The 21539-nt window shown below is 47.9% G+C and overlaps 1 protein-coding gene across 1 annotated transcript in view; it reads right to left on the bottom strand.

Annotated features, from left to right (window-relative positions):
• The window catches only part of SLC35B2 (solute carrier family 35 member B2), a 210218-nt gene that overhangs the window by 113352 nt on the left and 75327 nt on the right, over nucleotides 1–21539 (bottom strand). Inside the window, exon 2 of the mRNA XM_086925858.1 lies at nucleotides 4556–4749. Coding sequence (XP_086781984.1) covers nucleotides 4556–4749 — 194 coding nt within the window. The remainder of the gene's footprint in view (nucleotides 1–4555; nucleotides 4750–21539) is intronic.

Below are 21539 nucleotides of genomic sequence, written 5' to 3'. Positions count from 1 at the left end.
TTCACAGTCATCAGCTTGAGGAGACAGAGAGAGGTACACCCCGGGCACCATTCACAGCCCCTCAGCTTGAGGAGACAGAGAGAGGTACACCCCGGGCACCATTCACAGCCATCAGCTGGAGGAGATGATGAGAGGTACACCCCGGGCACCATTCACAGCCCATCAGCTTGAGGAGACAGAGAGAGGTACACCCCGGGCACCATTCACAGCCATCAGCTTGAGACGGTGAGAGAGGTATACCCCGGGCACCATTCACAGCCATCAGCTTGAGGAGATGGTGAGAGGTACACCCCGGGCACCATTCACAGCCCATCAGCTTGAGGAGACATAGAGAGGTACACCCCGAGCACCATTTACAGCCATCAGCTTGAGACGGTGAGAGAGGTATACCCCGGGCACCATTCACAGCCCATCAGCTTGAGGAGACAGAGAGAGGTACACCCCGGGCACCATTCACAGCCCATCAGATTCAGACTGTGAGAGAGGTACACCCCGGGCACCACTCCCAGCCATCAGCTTGAGACTGCGATAGAGGTACACCCCGGGCACCACTCACAGCCCATCACTGAAGAGTGCACTAGCCCCAGAGAGGATCTGTGCAGAATGTGAGACTGCCACTGTCTGGGCTAGGTTCACATCTGTGGGCTCAACGGAGGTGCCGATTAGACAATGCTTTGGCACCTCTTAGGACTGTGAAAGCCCCAGGGGAGACTCCTAAAAGAGGCACAACAGATTCAGAGATGGAATGGTGCTCTGAGGTGGACAGGGTAGACACCCATTCCAGAGAAAAATACTGGTCATTTGTTCATGTTTTAAGATTCTCAAAGGTGCAAACATGATAAACTTTAAATAAAATCAGCGGTTTCCTTTTTCAACATGGGTTTCACCCCCTGGTACTTTAAATATCATTCAGACAATGAAGAATAGGGGGGTAGGGCAGAGGGGAGCAGGTGTGGTAGAAGTCAACGCAAGGGGAAGAGACATGGGAAGTGAGCAGGGGAGCAACGGGAAGTATGAGGTCTGGGGGACATATAAAAAAGTTCAAAGCAAAAAAAAAAAAAAAACAGGGGAAGGTAACACTGAAGGGGGGGGGGGGGGGGCACATGAAACACCCAGGGAGGGGAAAGTAGCACACGAGAGCGAGAGGAAGCAAACACATGCACTCTCATGGAGTGCTAAAAGAAAAATAAAGTTCCCTGAAAGAAAGCAGTGGAAGGACAAGTCATTCAATCAAGAACCTGCTTAGAAGCTAGGTATTAGGGAAGGATGAGAGGAGGAAGGAAAACCACAAAATAAGTTTACAAATTAATCTGACAATGATGCTGACCAATAAGAAGCAGTACAAAAAGGAGGGGGGAGGGGTCCTAGTAGGACAAGTTCAAAATACACAATTTAGATTACGCAAGCGTGCATTCAATTCTTTACATTGAAATGTCTTGTTCGATATTATTTATTTCATAGCGAACATCCATAAGATGTTGGAAAACCAGTATACATCTGGAACATATATAGCAAACCGTTTGATGGTGCCCCAAATGGAAACGGGAAAGTGTTCGTGGGTGCAAGAAGTGAGAGAAGGAAAGGTAGTGACAATATATACATCCGCAGTAATATTTACAACGAAAATGCTTGTCCAGCCTGCCAAATGATTATATCATTGGATTGCCATTGTGTATGGTGAACGGACACAGTGCGCTTCACTGTTGCCCACACGGACATAAAGAACATGTTCGGCGTTTCCAGCCCAGCTTTACAAATATTACCACTCAGTTGTTGGTGGCATAGGTGCCCTACACACAGTCCTGAGGAAGGCCCCCGTTGTAAGGATCAGAGTTACCCACATATTTATTTTGGGGTCGAAACGTCGACAATGTTCAAGCGGTCTAGCTGCGAGGCCTAAAAAGGTCCAGCTCTGGTTTCCATCCCACTGCCGCCTCCAACTGGCAGAGGTGGGCCACTCCAGCACAAAAGAAAGGCCAGTCCCCCTCCATCCTTCCGCAGGAGAAGACTTACTCCTCGTACAAGGCTGCTGGAAGTGCCAGGAGGGCTGGTTTCAAATCAGAGGAGGCAGTCACTCTGATCCTCTAGGGATATCGAATAGTAAGCGACAAACAAGATATCCATTTTCCGATAAATGCCGTGTTTACTGCTTCACACTCAAGAACCCCAGTAATTATAGTACCCACCAAGTAAAGGCTGTATTAGCGCAATGCAACAGAGCTGTCGATTCAAGGCACCACAAAGTAAATAAAGCGCCATTAGGGAATGGAAAGGTTGTGATAGGACCAACCTAGGAACACCTTATGACAAGACTGCAGAAAGTCTGTATCAATGAACCAGAAGGACAGAGTGTTCGATATCAATGAGAGTATTTTCTGCAGGAGTCTAAAAACTACACTATGTTTGGGCAGAATGCAAGACATTTTCTGAGGGTTACCAGCAGTGTCTCGTTTTAAGGATAACATTTCAAATGTATTAGATATGCATGCAGCAGAGTCAGCGAATGGGGAAGGAATGGTCCAGTCATGTCATATGGGGCCCTCAGTCATATGTACCATGGACAGCTGGCCCAGTCATGTCATAAGGGGCCCTCAGTCATATGTACCATGGACAGCTGGCCCAGTCATGTCATAAGGGGCCCTCAGTCATATGTACCATGGACAGCTGGTCCAGTCATGTCATATGGGGCCCTCAGTCATATGTACCATGGACAGCTGGCCCAGTCATGTCATAAGGGGCCCTCAGTCATATGTACCATGGACAGCTGGCCCAGTCATGTCATAAGGGGCCCTCAGTCATATGTACCATGGACAGCTGGCCCAGTCATGTCATATGGGGCCCTTAGTCATATGTACCATGGACAGCTCGCCCAGCCAAGTCATATGGGGGCCACATTCATATGTACCATGGACAGATGGCCCTGTCATGTTATATAGGTCCCTCAATCATATGTAGTTGTGGACAGCTGGCCAACTAATGTCATATGGGGCCCTCAGTCATTAAGTTGTGGACAGCTGGCCCAGTCATGTCATAAGGGGCCCTCGGTCATATATACCATGGACAGCTGGCCCACTCATGTCATATGGGGCCCTCAGTCATATGTACCATGGACAGCTGGCCCAGTCATGTCATAAGGGGCCCTCAGTCATATGTAGCCATGGACAGCTGGCCCAGTCATGTCATATGGGGCCCTCAGTCATATGTACCATGGACAGCTGGCCCAGTCATGTCATATGGGGCCCTCAGTCATATGTACCATGGACAGCTGGCCCAGTCATGTCATAAGGGGCCCTCAGTCATATGTACCATGGACAGCTGGCCCAGTCATGTCATAAGGGGCCCTCAGTCATATGTACCATGGACAGCTGGCCCAGTCATGTCATATGGGGCCCTCAGTCATATGTACCATGGACAGCTGGCCCAGTCATGTCATATGGGGCCCTCAGTCATATGTACCATGGACAGCTGGCCCAGTCATGTCATATGGGGCCCTTAGTCATATGTACCATGGACATCTGGCCCAGTCATGTCATATGGGGCCCTCAGTCATATGTACCATGGACATCTGGCCCAGTCATGTCATATGGGGCCCTTAGTCATATGTAGTTGTAGACAGCTGGCCAACTCATGTCATATGGGGCCCTCAGTCATATGTACCATGGACAGCTGGCCCAGTCATGTCATATGGGGCCCTCAGTCATATGTACCATGGACATCTGGCCCAGTCATGTCATATGGGGCCCTCAGTCATATGTACCATGGACAGCTGGCCCAGTCATGTCATATGGGGCCCTTAGTCATATGTAGTTGTGGACAGCTGGCCCAGCCATGTCATATGGGGCCCTCAGTCATATGTACCACGGACAGCTGGCCCAGTCATGTCATATGGGGCCCTCAGTGATAAGTACCATGGACAGCTGGCCCAGCCATGTCATATGGAGCCCTCAATCATATGTAGTTGTGAACAGCTGGCCCAGTCATGTCATATGGGGCCCTCAGTCATTAAGTTGTGGACAGCTGGCCCAGTCATGTCATAAGGGGCCCTCGGTCATATATACCATGGACAGCTGGCCCACTCATGTCATATGGGGCCCTCAGTCATATGTACCATGGACAGCTGGCCCAGTCATGTCATAAGGGGCCCTCAGTCATATGTAGCCATGGACAGCTGGCCCAGTCATGTCATATGGGGCCCTCAGTCATATGTACCATGGACAGCTGGCCCAGTCATGTCATAAGGGGCCCTCAGTCATATGTACCATGGACAGCTGGCCGAGTCATGTCATAAGGGGCCCTCAGTCATATGTAGCCGTGGACAGCTCTCCTTCCTTCACACATTGGGCCGCCAGCACTCCTTATGAACACAACCAAGCAATAACCAACAGTACATACCCCCTTCCCCTGATCAGTCTGCAGACACGGAAAGCTGAACACAACTCTCACTCAATTTGCCCTCACTGCCCCCATGCACTATGCAGATACCACCTCTGCACACTTCTAAATTGGGTGGGTGCAAACTGTACCTAAATACATAAGCAGGTGTCCCCAGGCTCACCTGTCTCCATGTAGTTCTTCCGTCTGAAGTACTGGATGAGTAGGAAGCCTGGCACCATGATGGTCATGTATCCGGCGATGTTGACGACGAAGCGGAAGAGCCAGACATCCCCCCAGAGGTCCAGCGCCCCAGGAGGTGGGTTCTCATCCGCGGAGGTGACAGCGAGCAGCACCATGACCACAACGAGGCGGAGTCTGTGGGAATAAGGAGGAGACGAGGCAAGTCACAAGATGGAAGTCACAAGATGGCAGCCAGCGATGGTGGTCATCCCACAAGACACTGAAGAGAGATTAGCCAATCACAAGGCAGCTCCTATACCAGCACTACTTCATTTACTCGCTGACTTCTGCAAACTAATGGGACGTCACCAAGGCAAACAAAAGTCCCTGATTACAGGCTGAAGCGGCAGTCTTTCTAAAGTAATCATGATAATGGTGTCTGCACACCTACAGATTCTTAATATTGCAAAAAAGAGCGAATGAATGAAAAACAGTATTCAGGACATGCAGGTGAGCACAGCAAGAATGATTGCAGAATAAATAGATAGGAGTAATGCTGGAAACTAAAGTCAAAGAATAAAGAATACAGAGCAGCGACGTACACCTCTCAGGCCGTACTCGAATGCAACATCTGGGCGGTGGAGAGTAAACTACAGCTGCTTGGGAGCATTTATTTGAAAGCAGGTTTATTCAATCAATCAATCAATCAACAAGCTTTATTCGGTTGAAACAAAACAACCATAAAAGCACAATACAAAAGTTAAAATACATTCATTACAATACATAATAAAAGAGAAATACTGTATCAAGGAACGATAAAGTTAAAAGAGAAGCAACCCTCAATGTCTCTTGTTGAGAATGATCTAATCATAAAGACTTTTCCACACTTAATACTGTCTCCTCCACAGTTCTCCTAGTGTAGACAATAAGTTCATCACAGTATTACAAATGGGCTTCAGAATATGCGGGATTCCAGATTTCATAAAAGCTTATTTAAGTGAAGGCTAAGCCCAGGCTAAGAGTCATTTTTAACGGGCCATTCTGAAAAAATGATTACAGGTGGGTATGTGAGAGGTGGTGGATATGTGGCTTCTATAGCCTCTACCATAGTTCTTTACAGGGGGCAAGTATGCGGTTCTAGGATAAAAATCTCTCAGTGCTCTAACAGTTATAGGGCCGTCTCCTACTTGTGGCTGACAGCCTTGCAAATATTGGACCACGCGGGGGTCCCTGAAGTTTACAATAATCTGATCACCCACAGTATCTTTAGATAAAGGTCCCAACCACTTCACCCTTCTAACGTTTACAATTTTCCCTTCAATGTTTGGTGGAAGGGGCCTGTTCTTGGTTAGCCAGAAGGATACCTTATTTGCCAGTTCCCCTTGACCTTCAATCTTTCCATTGGTTAATTCGGGCACGCTTGAGAGAATACTCACATAAGGGGCGGCCTCCGGCGGTAGGTCAATGTGGGTAAACTTTCTTTGCGTATAGCCATGATTAGGAAAAGTCCCCTCTAAGGGCGTGGGAGCATTTGTCAGCCCTACTCTGCTAACTGTTCTCTGCAGTAGTACCGAGTTTCGTATTGGGTACCGAGTATTTTCTTGTAATCTTGTAATAATATTGCACAATACTTCGCAGGTAAAATCAACAAAATCTATACTAGTTTCTCCAAACAGATAGAGCCGGCCATGGATTTCATTGAAAATGACAACCTTGTAAATACACCTGAATGTCTTAAATCTTTTGTAGTTCCCTCTTATGAAGTCTTGTCTAAATTGTGCAACAAGATCAAATCGGGATCTCCTCGGGACCCGGCGCCCCCGAAAATCTTAGCTGAAGCCTTTTCTGTATTAGAACCTCACCTCAGGCACTTACTACAAATCTCCTTTACCACCTCCTGCCTTCCGGAGGAATGGAAACAGGCAATAGTGTTACCCATCAAGAAAAAACCGAACATCAGCCAAGACATAATGGATAACCTACGACCAATATCCTTGCTACCCTATGTGGCCAAGTTAGCGGAGAAAATCGCTAATAATCAACTTATGGAACATCTTGAGACCCATAATGTCTTCCATAAATCCCAGTCGGGTTTCAGATCTGGCTTCTGGACGGAGACTGCTCTCCTGAGGGCCACTGAATCCTTACGAGAGGGAGCAGATGAGGGAAAGACCATGGCCCTCATCATGCTCGATCTCAGTGCCGCATTTGACACTGTAGCACACTCCATCCTGCTACAGTGTCTAAACAAAGCGGGAGTTACCAACAAGGCACTGGGATGGCTGAAATCCTTCTTGATTAACAGGAGCTTCCAAGTTCAAAGAGGGACATTCCTCTCAGACAGGGTGATGCTTGAACAGGGGGTCCCTCAGGGCTCTGCCCTAAGTCCCTCCCTGTTTAATCTCTACATGGCCCCACTGGCAGAGGTGGTGCAATCATTCGGTGTGGAGCTTGTCTCCTACGCCGACGACACGCAACTTCTCATATCTCTGACCCAAGCTCCATCTAAGGAAGCTGATAACTTTAATGCCTGTATGACCAAACTGGCCACTTGGATGACTGAGCATTGTCTGAAACTTAATGGGACAAAAACGGAGGTCCTCATTATTGGAGGCAATGAGGTCAAATGGACGGCAGAGTGGTGGCCCAGTTGCCTGGGATCTCTGCCCTCTCCCACACGAGAGGCGAAGAATCTAGGCGTATGGGTTGACAATAAGCTGTCCTTTGATAGCCACATAAAAAAAACTGTAGGCAAAGGTTTTGGGGTGATGAAAACACTCAATCGCACCCTTGACCTGCTACCTATCAACTCCAGGCATACCATGACGCAGGCACTGATAACGTCCCGTATAGATTACGGCAATGTGCTGCTCATGGGTACATCGGAGAAAAACATTAAAAAACTACAGGTTTTACAAAATTCGGCAGCACGCCTGGTGTTAAGGCTTCCCCGCCGAGCCCCTTCACGCCCCTCTCTAGCAGCCCTCCACTGGTTACCTATCAGTAAGAGGATTGTCTTTAAAGCTATGCTCTGGTGCCATAAGATAATTCATCACAGATCACCGGCCTATATGTTGGGTCTGGTATCTGTGTATGAACCCAACAGATCTCTCAGATCAAAAGGAATGGGTCTGCTCAGAACTGCCTGCCCCAAAAAAGCTAGAATGGGAGGCAGATCATTTAGCACCTTAGCGGCTAAGCACTGGAACCTCCTGCCTCTGGATATCAGGCTGGAGAGTAATGAATCCTCTTTTAGAAAGAAGTTGAAAACCTGCCTCTTTACAGTGTGAATGGTTCATCTCTCTACTTTTATACTCTCTCTCCACAGCGCGGGGACACGCCGGGAGGCGTCACCAGGCGCTTTACAAACTCCTTTAAAAAAAAAAAAAAAAAAAAAAGTATTTGTTATTATTGGTGTTTTTAGGGCAACTAACTTGGCGGAGTGAGTAACGCTATGTACCAGAAGCTTGGGAACTTCAGTAGTGACTAGAGGTTCTACCTGTTTCGATCCCGCTAATCTTTTTAAGAGTTTCAGGTTCTCCTTCGTTGTCTCTTCTATACTATTGACCTTATCCCCTAATACCATGGTTCTTTTTACCAGTGGGGATAATAAGGAGTTGACAAGAAGTTCGATCTGGTCCAGTAGGACAGGTGATAAGGTAGATAAGGGGGAATTTAGAATTGAGCAAGCCCTGGGTAATTTTGAGGTGTTGCTGTTAATTAGGGGGCGGGGGAGGGGGGGACTAGAATACAATTTTTGTTTTTTTGATAGTCTGCCCCTTAGTTTGACACCTCTATGCTTTCTTTTAATAGAAGGAATTTTAGGGTTTGTTATTGAATGAGTGCTGTCTTTTGCAGGAGAAAAAAGGGGGGTTCCCGGGAGACTTGCTTTAGGTATGAATGAAGCACTCGATTGTTTGTTTCCCTCGTCAACATCGACATACGCAGTTTTGCAGAGCTGATTAAGTTCGTCCAATAGGGTGAGATTTTGGCATCGGTCTGCTACCGCTAGAGGGGATTGGGAACTGTCTATGGCTTCTATTAAAGGACTTTGTTCAACTCTCTCTAGTTCGCATTGAATGTCCGATGTAACCCTGATTAGGAAGTTGTCCAGAGTCCCCTTCCGAGGCCCCCCCTGGGAGTTAACATTTTGTATACCTTCTTTGCCAGTCATGATGCGGCTTGCGTATGTGGTATAAAAAGACTCCGGCGATAGACCAACGTATTACATAGCAACCATGATAATCCTTGAATGTCAACCAAAGTAAACGGGGCAAAATCTGTTAGGGATCTATGGTAGCAGAAAAAGAGTACCTTCTTTATCCAGCAGTAAGCAGGCAAGAGACAGGTGGGGTGGCCCTGCCCTGCCTCTTCCGGCCACAGAGGGCCCGCCCTTTGCCCGGGCTTAGCCCGGGCTTAGCCCGCCCGCGTCCCGCGAGGCGGGGGTCACGCTGTTTTAATGCGCCTCCTGGCGCTGTTTCCCGGTGAGAGGGACGCGCCGCCGCTCAGCCTGCCGGGAAATGCAGTCGCAGGGCCGCGGTGCGTGTGTGACTGGAAATGGTGACTCTTGGCGGTGTCGGCGTGTCAGCCCTCTCTCTCCCGGCTCCCGAGTCCTGGTAAGTGGCGCCCCCCCCGCTCTGCCGGGGTCGCGCTGTTTTAATACGCCTTTTGGAGCCGTTTCCCGGTTGGAGGGACGCGCCGCCGCTCAACCCGCCGGGAAATGCAGTCCCGGGGCCGCAGTGCGCGTGTGACTGGCAATGGTGACTCTTGGCGGTGTCGGCGTGTCTGCCCTCTCTCTCCCGGCTCCAGAGTCCTGGTAAGTGGCGCCCCCCGCTCTGCCGGGGTCGTGCTGTTTTAATGCGCCTCCTGGCGCGGTTTCCCAGTGGGAGGGACAGTCCGCCGCTCAGCCTGCCGGGAAATGCAGTCCCGGGGCCGCGGTGTGCGTGTGACTGGAAATGGTGACTCTTGGCGGTGTCGGCGTGTCTGCCCTCTCTCTCCCGGCTCCCGAGTCCTGGTAAGCAGGTTTATTCTATTTTGTTTAAAAGAACAGGGTAAGTTGACTCTAAAGAAATGGTTAGTATGACAGTGTGGGTGTGCCTGTACACAAATGTTGTCGTTTTTTTAAAGCAGGTTTTTAAAGGAGATAGCGGACTATATCTGAAGTAAAACACACATAAAGCACTTCAGTAACTACTGCACATAGAATAACTTTCAAACTTCTTGTTCAAAGCACAGGAGGGTTACTACCCAAAAATGTAGGCTTGTTCCCAGCCTATATTTCCAGCTGGGACCCTGAGCTCTTGTAAGTCAAACATGATTGAACTAGCTGGATCCAACTGCTACACTATGGAACTCTATACTGGAGCATTTCAGGAAGACCAAGTTGGAATCTATGTTTAACACCATCGCTGCTAGAGAGATTTTCCTCCGGTGCTGGACTTGTTGGAAATCCCATTGTTCATGACGAGCACAGCTCCACTGTGCCTCATGACGAGCTGAGCTCGTCATGAGCATCGAAGGGGTTAAGAAAGCTTTAAAAACCTGGCTCTTTGTCCTCACCTTGAGCCCATGGCCTAGTCTTGGCCTCTCCCTAAAGGTTTAATGCACTGTCAGCGCAGGGACACATCTGTTGGAGGTAGCCGTGCGCTCTATAATCTTCAATAATAATAATCCAATCGCAAGACCCAGACGCGTGATCTCGAACCTGGGCGCTCGAATCAGGACACACTCTGCCCGATGCTCAGGACACTTTCTAATTTGGCTATGTGCAAGAAAAGGAAGATATCCTTCCTAATCAGGGAGGTCTTCCCTACACTCTGTGTCGCACTGGACTACCACCTCAAGTAACAGAGTCTGGAAGAGCTCAAATCTATCAGAGAGGAGCTCTGTGATCAGAATAATCAATCAGTATCTCTCTCTCTCACTCGTCTTCCACTCCTACTCAACCGTTCCATACTTGTGACACCAGAACATGATAGTTGTAATCATTAAAATTGGTTCAGGTAGTTATAGGACATTTGTTTCTCATGCAACTCCTATTTCAAGACATGCAATGTAAATAAAACAAAATCATAATTGGAAAAATAAAGAGAAAAGTAACTACACCCCACCAGGGATCTACAGGACAAGTTCAGTATAAGTATAATAATACTTTATTTGATTTAAAACAAATCATAAAAGGGTGGACTTACCACCATGCAAGATATATTTACATCATAAAAACAACACAGAATAAACTTTGAGTCGAGTTAAAAATTAATGACATACTCTGCAAGAGTGGCGAAAAAAAAAAGGTCTAAGAAGAGAAGAAAAAGTATAAAAGAATAATGTTGGACAGGCCACATGAAGGGCCACTCTCCCCCGGCCCGACCAGGCCCGAGCCCGGTCACGCAGGTACCACACACCACCATTACACGTCCTCCGTCCCCTCCGGGACCCCTACCCTCGAACATGTCGACCTCGTGGGCCTGATTCACTGCCGGCCTGCGCGCCCATTCTGGGCGCCCTGCTGGCGCTGCCGCAACCTTCGTAACCTTCATATCCTTCATCGTCGTCGGGACCTGCTGGCGTGGCCGCGGACCGTTTGCATTCACCATCTTCATCGGGACCTGCTGGCTCCGCCGCGGACCGTCGTTTCCTTCGTCCATCTCGGGACCTGCTGGCTCCGCCGCGGCCCGATCATCTAGAACGCCGAGCTCGAGGATTGAGAGCTAGTTTCATCTTTTGGTAACAAGACTGTCCCGCTACCCTTTTCCCAAGCCAGAGACCAGAACCGAGGGGACCCCTGAGTCCAGACCTCCTTGTACCATTCCATCGTAACCTTAAAGAATTGCCTATAAAGTTTTGTTGAACTTTACCCTTGTGTGGTGTTCGTCTGTGGGGGGGAAGTTACTTGTCTGTACGATCGCTGGAGACGGCTCTCCCCGGAGACCTCTCCCCTTATCCTCGGCCGACCCTCCCGGTCCGTCTAACAAATAATGATTATTCAAACAAGAGGCTCGTTACTATTAACTCGTGCTGCGTAAAAGCAACCATTGGAAAGAAGGGAGGAAGAGTCTGTGGTCTGCCAAAGCCTGACCTATTGTCCAGGAACCTCTTTGGATGGTGCTCTTTTTTCCAGCTCTATGGCGGCAAGGTTAAAAAATGTTATTGTTTTACATGATAGTTCTATCCAAGAACCACTTAGGCATCTTATCACCGCCGCCCTGCAAGTTCTCACCTGGGCTTCTCTTAAGGGAGATCGAAGGAGCGTTTTTCTTAGATTTTGGAGTGCCGGGCATATACATATGAGGTGCAGTAAAGACTTGGCGCTGTTGCCGCATAGGCGGCAATCGGGAGTTGCCCACTGCCGTAGCCATTTGGATGTGAGGTCTTTGGACGAGAAGCAGCCCAACCTTAGAAGGCTTAGTTTCCTTTTATAGTGGTCCCTGAAGCATTCTTTCAAATAATCCTGTGGTTTTAGGTGGGTGTATGACGGCAAGACGATCCAGGCATGGCTTTTGCCAGCCACTGCTGCTTGGTCCATGAATAGTGATGATTGTTTGACTGCTTTCTTGGTTAGCAGTTTGAAGGCAGAATATGTCGTGGGCAGACGCCAAGATTCATCTAGTTTTAATGCCTCCAGCGCTTGCCTCAAGATCTTGTATATTGAGTCTGGCTGCCCGGCCTGTTTTTCGACTTCTAACCAGCAAAGGTGGGCCAGGGATTCCTCTTCTGCCTCCCTCATGCGCCAGTAATATTTGACGAGTGCTCCTTGTCTTGCTGGGAGCTGGTTAGTGAGACCGTACTCCAAACGAATTTGGGCTTGCGAAATGTGTCTCGGAATTGAGAAAAGAGTTTTGAACAGCCTAGATTGGGCGAGATTTAACGCTGTAGCGTCCCGGGTTGCCAGTAGTTCGGAACCGTATGTCAATGATGGCAAAAATTTGGCAGCTACGATGTTGAGAATGTGGCCAGTGGAATGACCTTTTAATTGCTTTTGGACTGTTTTGAAGGAAAATTGGAGCTGCTTTGCTTTGGATTCCCCCTGGTCTTGGTGCTGTTTAAACTTTAATCGGTGGTCTAGTAAGATTCCCAGGTATTTATAATGATTTACCTGGATTAGAGGGGTAGAATTAATCCTCAAGACAATTTTTTTTTTATAGAGCCACAGAAGCATATGATGTTGGTTTTCTTTATGTTTATAGTCAGTTGTGCGTTCAACAAGGTACTGCGACAGTTTAGAGATCGAACGTTGTAGACCGATGGGGGTTTTTGAAAGGAGAACAATGTCGTCAGCGTATTGGAGACTTGTTAAAGGCGAGTGGGCCAATTTTGGTGGATCTCCCGGGATGGTGCTTAAGACACTTTCTAGGTCCGCAGTGTAGATGTTAAAGAGGCTTGGGGCCAGAACGCAGCCTTGCTTTAAACTGTTAGTTGTGTGGAATTTCCTGGTCAGGCGTCGACCATCTCCTTTTTTCACTTGGACCCAAGTATCTGTGTAGAGCTCAATAATTGCTCCCAGCAACTTTGGCGGCACGCCCCAGGCTTTCATTTTTGCCCAAAGACTTGATCTAGGCACTTTATCGAAAGCCGCTTTTAGGTCCAGAAAACAAGTATACAACGGGGTGGAGTTATAGATAGCTTTGTTAACAAGGAGGGTTAACGCGGATAGATTGGTCAAGGTGCCCAGGCCTGGCCGAAAGCCTGTTTGTGTCCGGGGAATGATCCCAGTACTGCTCACCTAGGATTCCAGTTCTACCAACACTTTGGAAGCGTAGATCTTAGCCTCCACGTCAATTAAGGCTATAAGCCTATAGTTGTTGGGGTCTGACCTGAGCCCAGATGTGTAGATTGGATGCAGAATACTGCCTCTCCATGATTCGGGGATGTTCCCGGTCTGTAGGCTCTGACCAAACAAAGGTGTTAGTTGACTGGCCCAAAATGATGGGTCTTTCTTAAATAAGGCGTTGGGAAGTCCGTTTGGACCGGGCGCTCCATCTGTGATTTTATGGTGTTTGAGACCTGCTTTAATGAGAACAATTCCGTGTCTCCTGTAGCCTTTAATATCTGTGAATTCCCAGTGATTTTTGGAACTGGCATTTTACTCGGGCTAGACCGAGAAAGCTCCACAAGATGCTCGATGTTATTGTCCTTACATGAATTGTACGAGGAGTTATATAATTGGTCGATGTGACTACTCCAGAGATTGTCAGTCATGTCTGAGTTAAACTGGCGATGTTTGCCATTTAGCATGAAGTTTATTTTTGCCCAAAAGTCTTTCGAGTTCTGCAATTTGCTTGCGTGAAGTATGGTTATCAAAACAGGGGTTGACCCAGTGCAGTCAAAGGACCTGGGTATTCAATAGTATAAAAAAAAACAGTTGGTCCTTGACATAGTTATAACATATGAAGTAATTCTAACATTTCGATTAAATTAATCTTCTTTGAGAAAAGACTGAATCTATGTCGTTAAATCAATAGGTAATACTAGCCCACATTTACAGGATATCTTACAGTAATTGCCACCAAACCATCAGAAATGATAAAAATCCAATCAGGTCTATCTGTTTAATGTACAATATAACAAGATTTCGAAATTCAACATATCTTTATACATATATTTACATAAGTAATAAAACAAGAGATATTTCTATATTCAAAGAAGAACGTGCACAGAGAAAGAGTGAAAGTAAAGTGTGTGCTCAAGTGAATGATCAAGATGATCAGAAGAACATGGTGTGAATCATTTATATACACAGAAAACGAGCCTGCCCTAGATTACGCTTGTAAAAAATGTACTTTTTTTTTACTCGCTTATAAACTATATACAATTCCGCAGTCCTTAGTTTGCACAGGTGGCAAAGGGATTTTTGGAAATGGGGCACGGGACAGGGGTCAATAGGTGCAGGCTCCCAAGAGGGAATGTCGTCGACGTTTCGACCCAACCATACAAAGGGTAGTTTTGGTCCTCAACAACGGGTCTTCATCAGGACGTGATGATGGGGGAGGGGGGGGGGGGGGTATACTTTCAAAGTGCACGTCGTTTAAAAACTAATCTCATAGGGCACCCTTTTGTGGTGCATCAATATCGGTGCGACGTTTTTTAATTCACAAATAATTACCACCACGTTGGTTTGGTGATAATCCCAAAGAGTCTTGACTTTACACAGTGCCCGTACCGCTATGTCCAGCACTGTTCGATAGATCCCTTCGCTCAGTGCGCCGCACGGCTTTCCGCTACACCTCGCGTTTTGGAATGCATTCCAAACGTCGCACCGATATTGATGCACCACAAAAGGGTGCCTTATGAGATTAGTTTTTAAACGACGTGCACTTTGAAAGTATACCCCCCCCTCCCCCATCATCACGTCCTGATGAAGACCCGTTGTTGAGGATCAAAACTACCCTTTGTATGGTTGGGTCGAAACGTCGACGACATTCCCTCTTGGGAGCCTGCACCTATTGACCCCTGTCCCGTGCCCCATTTCCAAAAATCCCTTTGCCACCTGTGCAAACTAAGGACTGCGGAATTGTATATAGTTTATAAGCGAGTAAAAAAGAAGTACATTTTTTACAAGCGTAATCTAGGGCAGGCTCGTTTTCTGTGTATATAAATGATTCACACCATGTTCTTCTGATCATCTTGATCATTCACTTGAGCACACACTTTACTTTCACTCTTTCTCTGTGCACGTTCTTCTTTGAATATAGAAATAACTCTTGTTTTATTACTTATGTAAATATATGTATAAAGATATGTTGAATTTCGAAATCTTGTTATATTGTACATTAAACAGATAGACCTGATTGGATTTTTATCATTTCTGATGGTTTGGTGGCACTTACTGTAAGATATCCTGTAAATGTGGGCTAGTATTACCTATTGATTTACCGACATAGATTCAGTCTTTTCTCAAAGAAGATTAATTTAATCGAATGTTAGAATTACTTCATATGTTATAACTATGTCAAGGACCAACTGTTTTTTATACTAATGCGTGAAGTATGGAACATGCTAGTTTTTCCCTGTGCATTTGCTTTGCCAAATTGGTCTCTCTTTTTAGTTCTTTTTTTAGAGATTCGATTGTATTCAGCACGGGTTGTGAGAGCTGGGGATCTTTTTTGCGTTCGGCCCGGAGGAAAGCATTTATTTGCCTTTTTAGTTGACGCAGTTTCGGTGTGTACCATTCCCCACCTCCCTTTCTTATGGGTTTGCCTCCTCTGTTGTTGGATTGACGTTTTTTATTGATCTCCATTACAAAGTTTTCCCACGTTTTGACTTTGTCGCTTGATGTTTCTGATAGTAGGAACAGATCGTGGCATGATGCCATTAAGGTGGAGAGATTTCCTTTGTTCCAGTTTAGCCGTTTTAAATTGAAGATTTGTGTATGCAAGGTCAATGGCGCCGCCTTCTCCGACTTTGTGGGTTGAATGGTCAGGGTGAGGGTCTGAGGAAAATGATCGCTTTCTACGCGTTCCTGTATCCGGAAGTCACTTATGTGGTGGAATAGGTCGGGGTCAGCCAGAGTATAATCTAAGGTAGAGCCTGAGTTCTTAGAGACCCTCGTTAGGGCGGCTGGTCTGACCAGATGGCCTCTCCCATTTAGGGTATACAGGTGGAGAGCTTCCAATTCAGAGGCACATTTCCTTCCCAATGCACTTTGTCTGCATTGATTGCCCTGCCGTGGCTCAATATGAGCGGGGAGGGTTCCCTCCTGTCCGCGAGTTAGGTTCAGATTGAAATCTCCCGTTATAATCATGTTTTCGCTTGGGTAGGTTGATTACAATATCTTAATTGTAGCGACTAGTTGTTTTATCCTTTTTCCTTTGTGTTTTCCGCTAGGGTGCAAGTAGAGGTTCACGATCAGGAGTCCCAAGTTGGGGGAAACTTCCACTTTGATGCATTGCATCCATGTTGAATCTAAGTCGATGCAAGTTGGTGACCAGGTGAAATCAGTTGATATAAAGATGGATAGACCCCCTTTGGCCCTTCCGGAACGTCCCTCCTTCTGGGCTGGGACAAAGAATTCTTTGTATCCTACTAAAGGCGAGTTTTTAGTCTGCCATGTTTCTTGGAACAGTAGTATTTTTAATTGAGTTATGAACTCAATGAAGTCGTCTTCCTCCATCTTTGTGTTCAAGCCATTGATGTTCCATGAGCAGATCTTGCAACCCTGCTTTTCCCGCATCGTTGATCTACTAACAGTTCAAGCTGCGTTCCTATGGGATTGAGCCCGAATAGCGTGTTGAGGTCTTTCAGGCGTATCTGCCTCTTGGTGAGCGAAAGTGATTGTAAATTGTCTAAGTCGCTGCACTTCCGCTTTGGTGCTGCTTCTTGGATCTGGCCCTTTGGCATTTTTTAAAAGGCTTGTTTTTGTGATTTGTTTCCGCAGCGGGCTGGGATAGCGTGCAGGCTCCACTTTTTTTAGTTCAATACCCCATGCAGCGAAAACCTCCCTGTGAGAGAGATTTGATCTGTGATGGTATGATTGGTCCAAGTTGTTATCGTCGAGTCTGAGCCTGATTGCAGAGGGTTTGGTTTGAACTCTATTCATTCGAGGTCGCTTGATTTTAAGTGACGTAGGCCTGGAATTTCTTCTAGAAGTCTTAAAATGGCCCCTCTATTCAGGATATCATCGAGCCCTTTTGAACTATATTGTGGAATAAACTCGATTTTGTTACTTGGAGTGGGCCGCTTTTGGATTTTTGGTCGAGTGCTCGCATCATTAGACCAGGGATCTACAGGACAAGTTCAGACTGCTGCTGGAGTAGGTGCTGCTGGCCCTGAACCTGTGGGACTCCGGTTGGCGCCCCTGTATTCCAAGATGTCTGCATTTAGCTTCCAATTCTCCCGGCTCACAGGTGTCACCGCAGGGTCTTTACGGAGTCCCAACACTGCCAGTTTGCAGCTTTGTAGTTCAGGCCAATGCCTGCACATTGTTTTGTTGGGGTGGCTTGACCGAGCCTTGCTCTGGACCCCACACATGTCCATTCTTGGATGTTCAGCTGGTAAAAGCGGAATCAAAGACGCAGGTCAAGGAATATCTTTGGCGCACAATGAGCCTTCGTCACAAATTGTTCTTTACCATCAATATCCAAAATTCTTGCATCACTCCAACATAGAAAATGGGCTCCACAGATCACAGGAAAAGTAAATTGCGATCCCCAAAAATGAGTGCCAGTGGCCCCTCTGGCAACCGCGGCTTCAAATTAAGCTTTGCCTGTTTCCTCTCACTCTTTGTGCAGGATTTGAAGTGCTACATTTGGATCTGATGCCCAGTTGTCCAATGTGAATTCTTACTTTGGAGCCAGCTGTTCAATGTAACAACGCTTGCATGTGGCGTGGATACCTACATGCCCTCTCAGTTCAGCCCACTTGTTCAATGGGGTTTCGTCCTTTCATATGGCCAAGTCGATCATTCTTCAAACTTGCTTTCTTCTTCTTATCTCCCCAAGGAGGAGCGACTGCTTACACTGGATTCCAGGTGAGTGGTTGATTTATGATTTATTTATTTATAAAGTTTTATATAGCGCGAACAAGACCCCGAAGGATATCGGAGAGTTTTGTACTAAACAGGACAGTGGGTGAAGAGATCTTTGTTGGCTTTGCCAAAGACAAGGGAGTGGCCAAATGCACCATTTTGCTTTAGGTTGGTCTGTCAATCAAGTTCTGCTGCACTCGGGTCAAGAAAGGCCACCTGGAGGTCATTCATGCCTGTAGGTTCTTGACCGCTTCCCTAGCTATCGTCAAAAGTTGTTCCGGTGATTGAAATCTGCTAGGCGGCCATCAAGAGTTTTCCAAACACTACTACCTCAAAACCCAAGCACGTAGTGAATGCAGCTTTACCAGGGCTGTGCTGCATGACTTTCTTGGTTAATCAGCACTACTTACTGTCCACTCTTGAAGGGTAATGCTTTGGGGATCTGTCGTACTGTAGTAAAAGTTACTTACACTCGCAATGATATTTCTAGTGGATAGATAATCTTCCTGCAGATTCCGACCACCCTGCCTCCTCTTGGAGGAGTCAGAGCTGCATATATTTCTCAATTGCGCAAACGTGTTTTGTGCGCTTATTGCTGCAGTTTTTGATGCTATCTCCTTTTCCCATGCCTCGCTGAGGTGTGGATAAGGTATGAGAATCTGGTGTCAGCATGGTCCTTATTAAACATGGGGGTGAAATTTCCAGGGGGTGAAGTTGCGTCTGGGACTGCATGGCACCATTACATATATTCACACTTAAGTACGCCTGGTGTAGTGATACTCTAAGGGGCAGAGGCCAGGGATGTGCCCCATCAGAAATTATAAATTAGTGTGTGATGTGATGAAATAGTTTCCATGGAATATTAATGCTTTGATTGATCGAAGGAATCCTTTTTAAGGACGAGAACCCTCGCTCACCAAAGGGTGACCCGCTTCATCAGTAGATCCCCTCCTCACACCCGGCAGCACTGCAGAGCCGTTGCTCCATGAAGGATTTTCTAGGCCAGTCTGACACCTTGAAAATAGTCTACCCGTGAGTAATCTGCAGGAAGATTATGCAGCCACTATAAATATCACTATTGAAGTTACCCATTTCAGTTTTCGAATCCAAAATAGCACAAATCTGGCAGAGGCGTCCTTGTAGCTTTCCACATTCGAATGCCCCCGACAGAATAGCATCTGCTTTCAACTGAACTGGAGGATTTGAGGAAGGTCACTCAAAAACCAAAGTATAAACACTACTGGCCGAGCCAAGTCTAGCATCTTGAATGATACAATTCTTGCAGTAGCAGCACCCCGTCCCCCCCCCCAAGCGCCTTGAGACCCTCCGGGTAAGTAGTGCGCTATATAAATGTCCATGATTGATTGATTGATTGATTCTTCGTGTCCAACATCACAGACCATGGGAATGTCTCCTTCACAGTGGGTGTGGTCCCAGGCATCCTAAAACACAAATATAATAGCCTCCTTTGGTAAGAAACTGACAACAAACCCACAGAGTTTGGTAACCAGCAGGCCAGTCTCGCATCTGTCATCTCCAAGCCAAATCTTGAGATAGGAACTATTGGGAGAAGTACAAAGTGATTGTGTGAGTGGGGGGCAAGTGCAGCTTCGGATCAGGCCTATTCTGAAACAGCCATAGTGTGAGACAGCACCGCAGTCTGGTAGTCAGTCTGCAGGAAGTCACACTGAGTTGTATGCAGGCTAGTTCTGATAGATTTCCTCCTGGGATCCTTGTGTATAATGAAGAGATTCAGAAGGCAGAGATCCAGGATGTGTCGCAGATCACCATTCTTCTTGGCGACAAAGAAGTAAAAGGAACACTGTTTCCCTTCCTCCAGGGCTGCTGATGCAGCCCCCATCTTGTTCAGCAGGGCAAGACCCTCTGACCCCACAACTGAGGCGAGAGCCAGAAAGCAAAGCCTGGCAAAGGGAGAACAGTCCAGGGGGCGGGACACACAGGGTAGTGTTTAGCCCTTGCAGATTAACTGGATGACAAAATTCTCTATCGTGATCAACTACCAAATAATGGAACAGTGTGAGAGACACCCGCGTTGAAGATGGTGGTGTAAGTAGAGGGGGTCAGAGCTTTGAGGCAGCAGATAGGTAACTGGGTCTGCAGCAGATGGATTAGTGATACTTTGATACGCCACTGCCTTGAAAAAAGTAGTACATTTGTAAGGTGTTTGAACTGGCTCGGGTCTAGTGGAGTCATACAGAAGGTGTGAAGTTGGGGTTTAGTTTCAAGGAGGAGGCATGATGAAGCTTGAACCAGCAGGCTCTGGGGGTTCAGGCAAAACTTTTGGGTCACTTGGATAAGGTCGATGGCACTCAGGATCTTGTTGGCCTGTGTGCAGCGATGCCTGCGTGCTTGTTGGCCTGTGCGCGAAGATGCCTGCGTGCTTCTTGGCCTGTGTGCAACAAAGCCTGCGTGCTTGTTGGCCTGTGTCCACAGATACCTGCGTGCTTGTTGGCCAGTGTCCACAGATACCTGCGTGCTTGTTGGCCAGTGTCCACAGATACCTGCGTGCTTGTTGGCCAGTGTCCACAGATACCTGCGTGCTTGTTGGCCAGTGTCCACAGATACCTGCGTGCTTGTTGGCCAGTGTCCACAGATACCTGCGTGCTTGTTGGCCAGTGTCCACAGATACCTGCGTGCTTGTTGGCCAGTGTCCACAGATACCTGCGTGCTTGTTGGCCAGTGTCCACAGATACCTGCGTGCTTGTTGGCCTGTGTGCACTGGATGCCTGTGTGCACAGGATGCCTGCGTGCTTGCTGGCCTGTGTGCACGGGATGCCTGCGTGCTTGCTGGCCTGTGTGCACTGGATGCCCGTGTGCACAGGATGCCTGCGTGCTTGCTAGCCCGTGTGCACGGGATGCCTGCGTGCTTGCTGGCCCGTGTGCACTGGATGCCTGTGTGCACAGGATGCCTGCATGCTTGCTGGCCTGTGTGCACGGGATGCCTGCGTGCTTGCTGGCCTGTGTGCACGGGATGCCTGCGTGCTTGCTGTCCTGTATGCAACGATGGCTGCGTGCTTGTTGGCCTGTATGCAACGATGCCTGCGTGCTTGCTGGCCTGTATGCACGAGATGCCTGCGTGCTGGCCTGTGTGCACGGGATGCCTGCGTGCTTGCTGGCCTGTGTGCACGGGATGCCTGCGTGCTTACTGGCCTGTGTGCACGGGATGACTGCGTGCTTGCTGGCCTGTGTGCACGGGATGCCTGCGTGCTTGCTGGCCTGTGCGCACGGGATACCTGTGCCTGCTGGCCCGTGTCCATTGGATGCCTGTGTGCTTGCTGGCCTGTGTGCACTGGATGCCTGCGTGCTTGCTGGCCGGTGTGCACTGGATGCCTGCGGCATCGCTGGCCGGTGTGCCTGCGTGCTTGCTGGCCTGTGTGCACGGGATGCCTGTGTGCACGGGATGCCTGCGTGCTTGCTGGCCCGTGTGCACGGGATGCCTGCGTGCTTGCTGGCCCGTGTGCACTGGAGGCCTGCGTGCTTGCTGGCCCGTGTGCACTGGATG

Source organism: Lissotriton vulgaris, chromosome 6 (genome assembly GCF_964263255.1).
Source record: "Lissotriton vulgaris chromosome 6, aLisVul1.2, whole genome shotgun sequence".
NCBI classification, from domain to species: Eukaryota; Metazoa; Chordata; class Amphibia; order Caudata; family Salamandridae; genus Lissotriton; species Lissotriton vulgaris.
The sequence above is the reverse complement of the archived record's forward strand: the minus strand, read 5'-3'. Positions and strand labels throughout refer to the sequence as shown.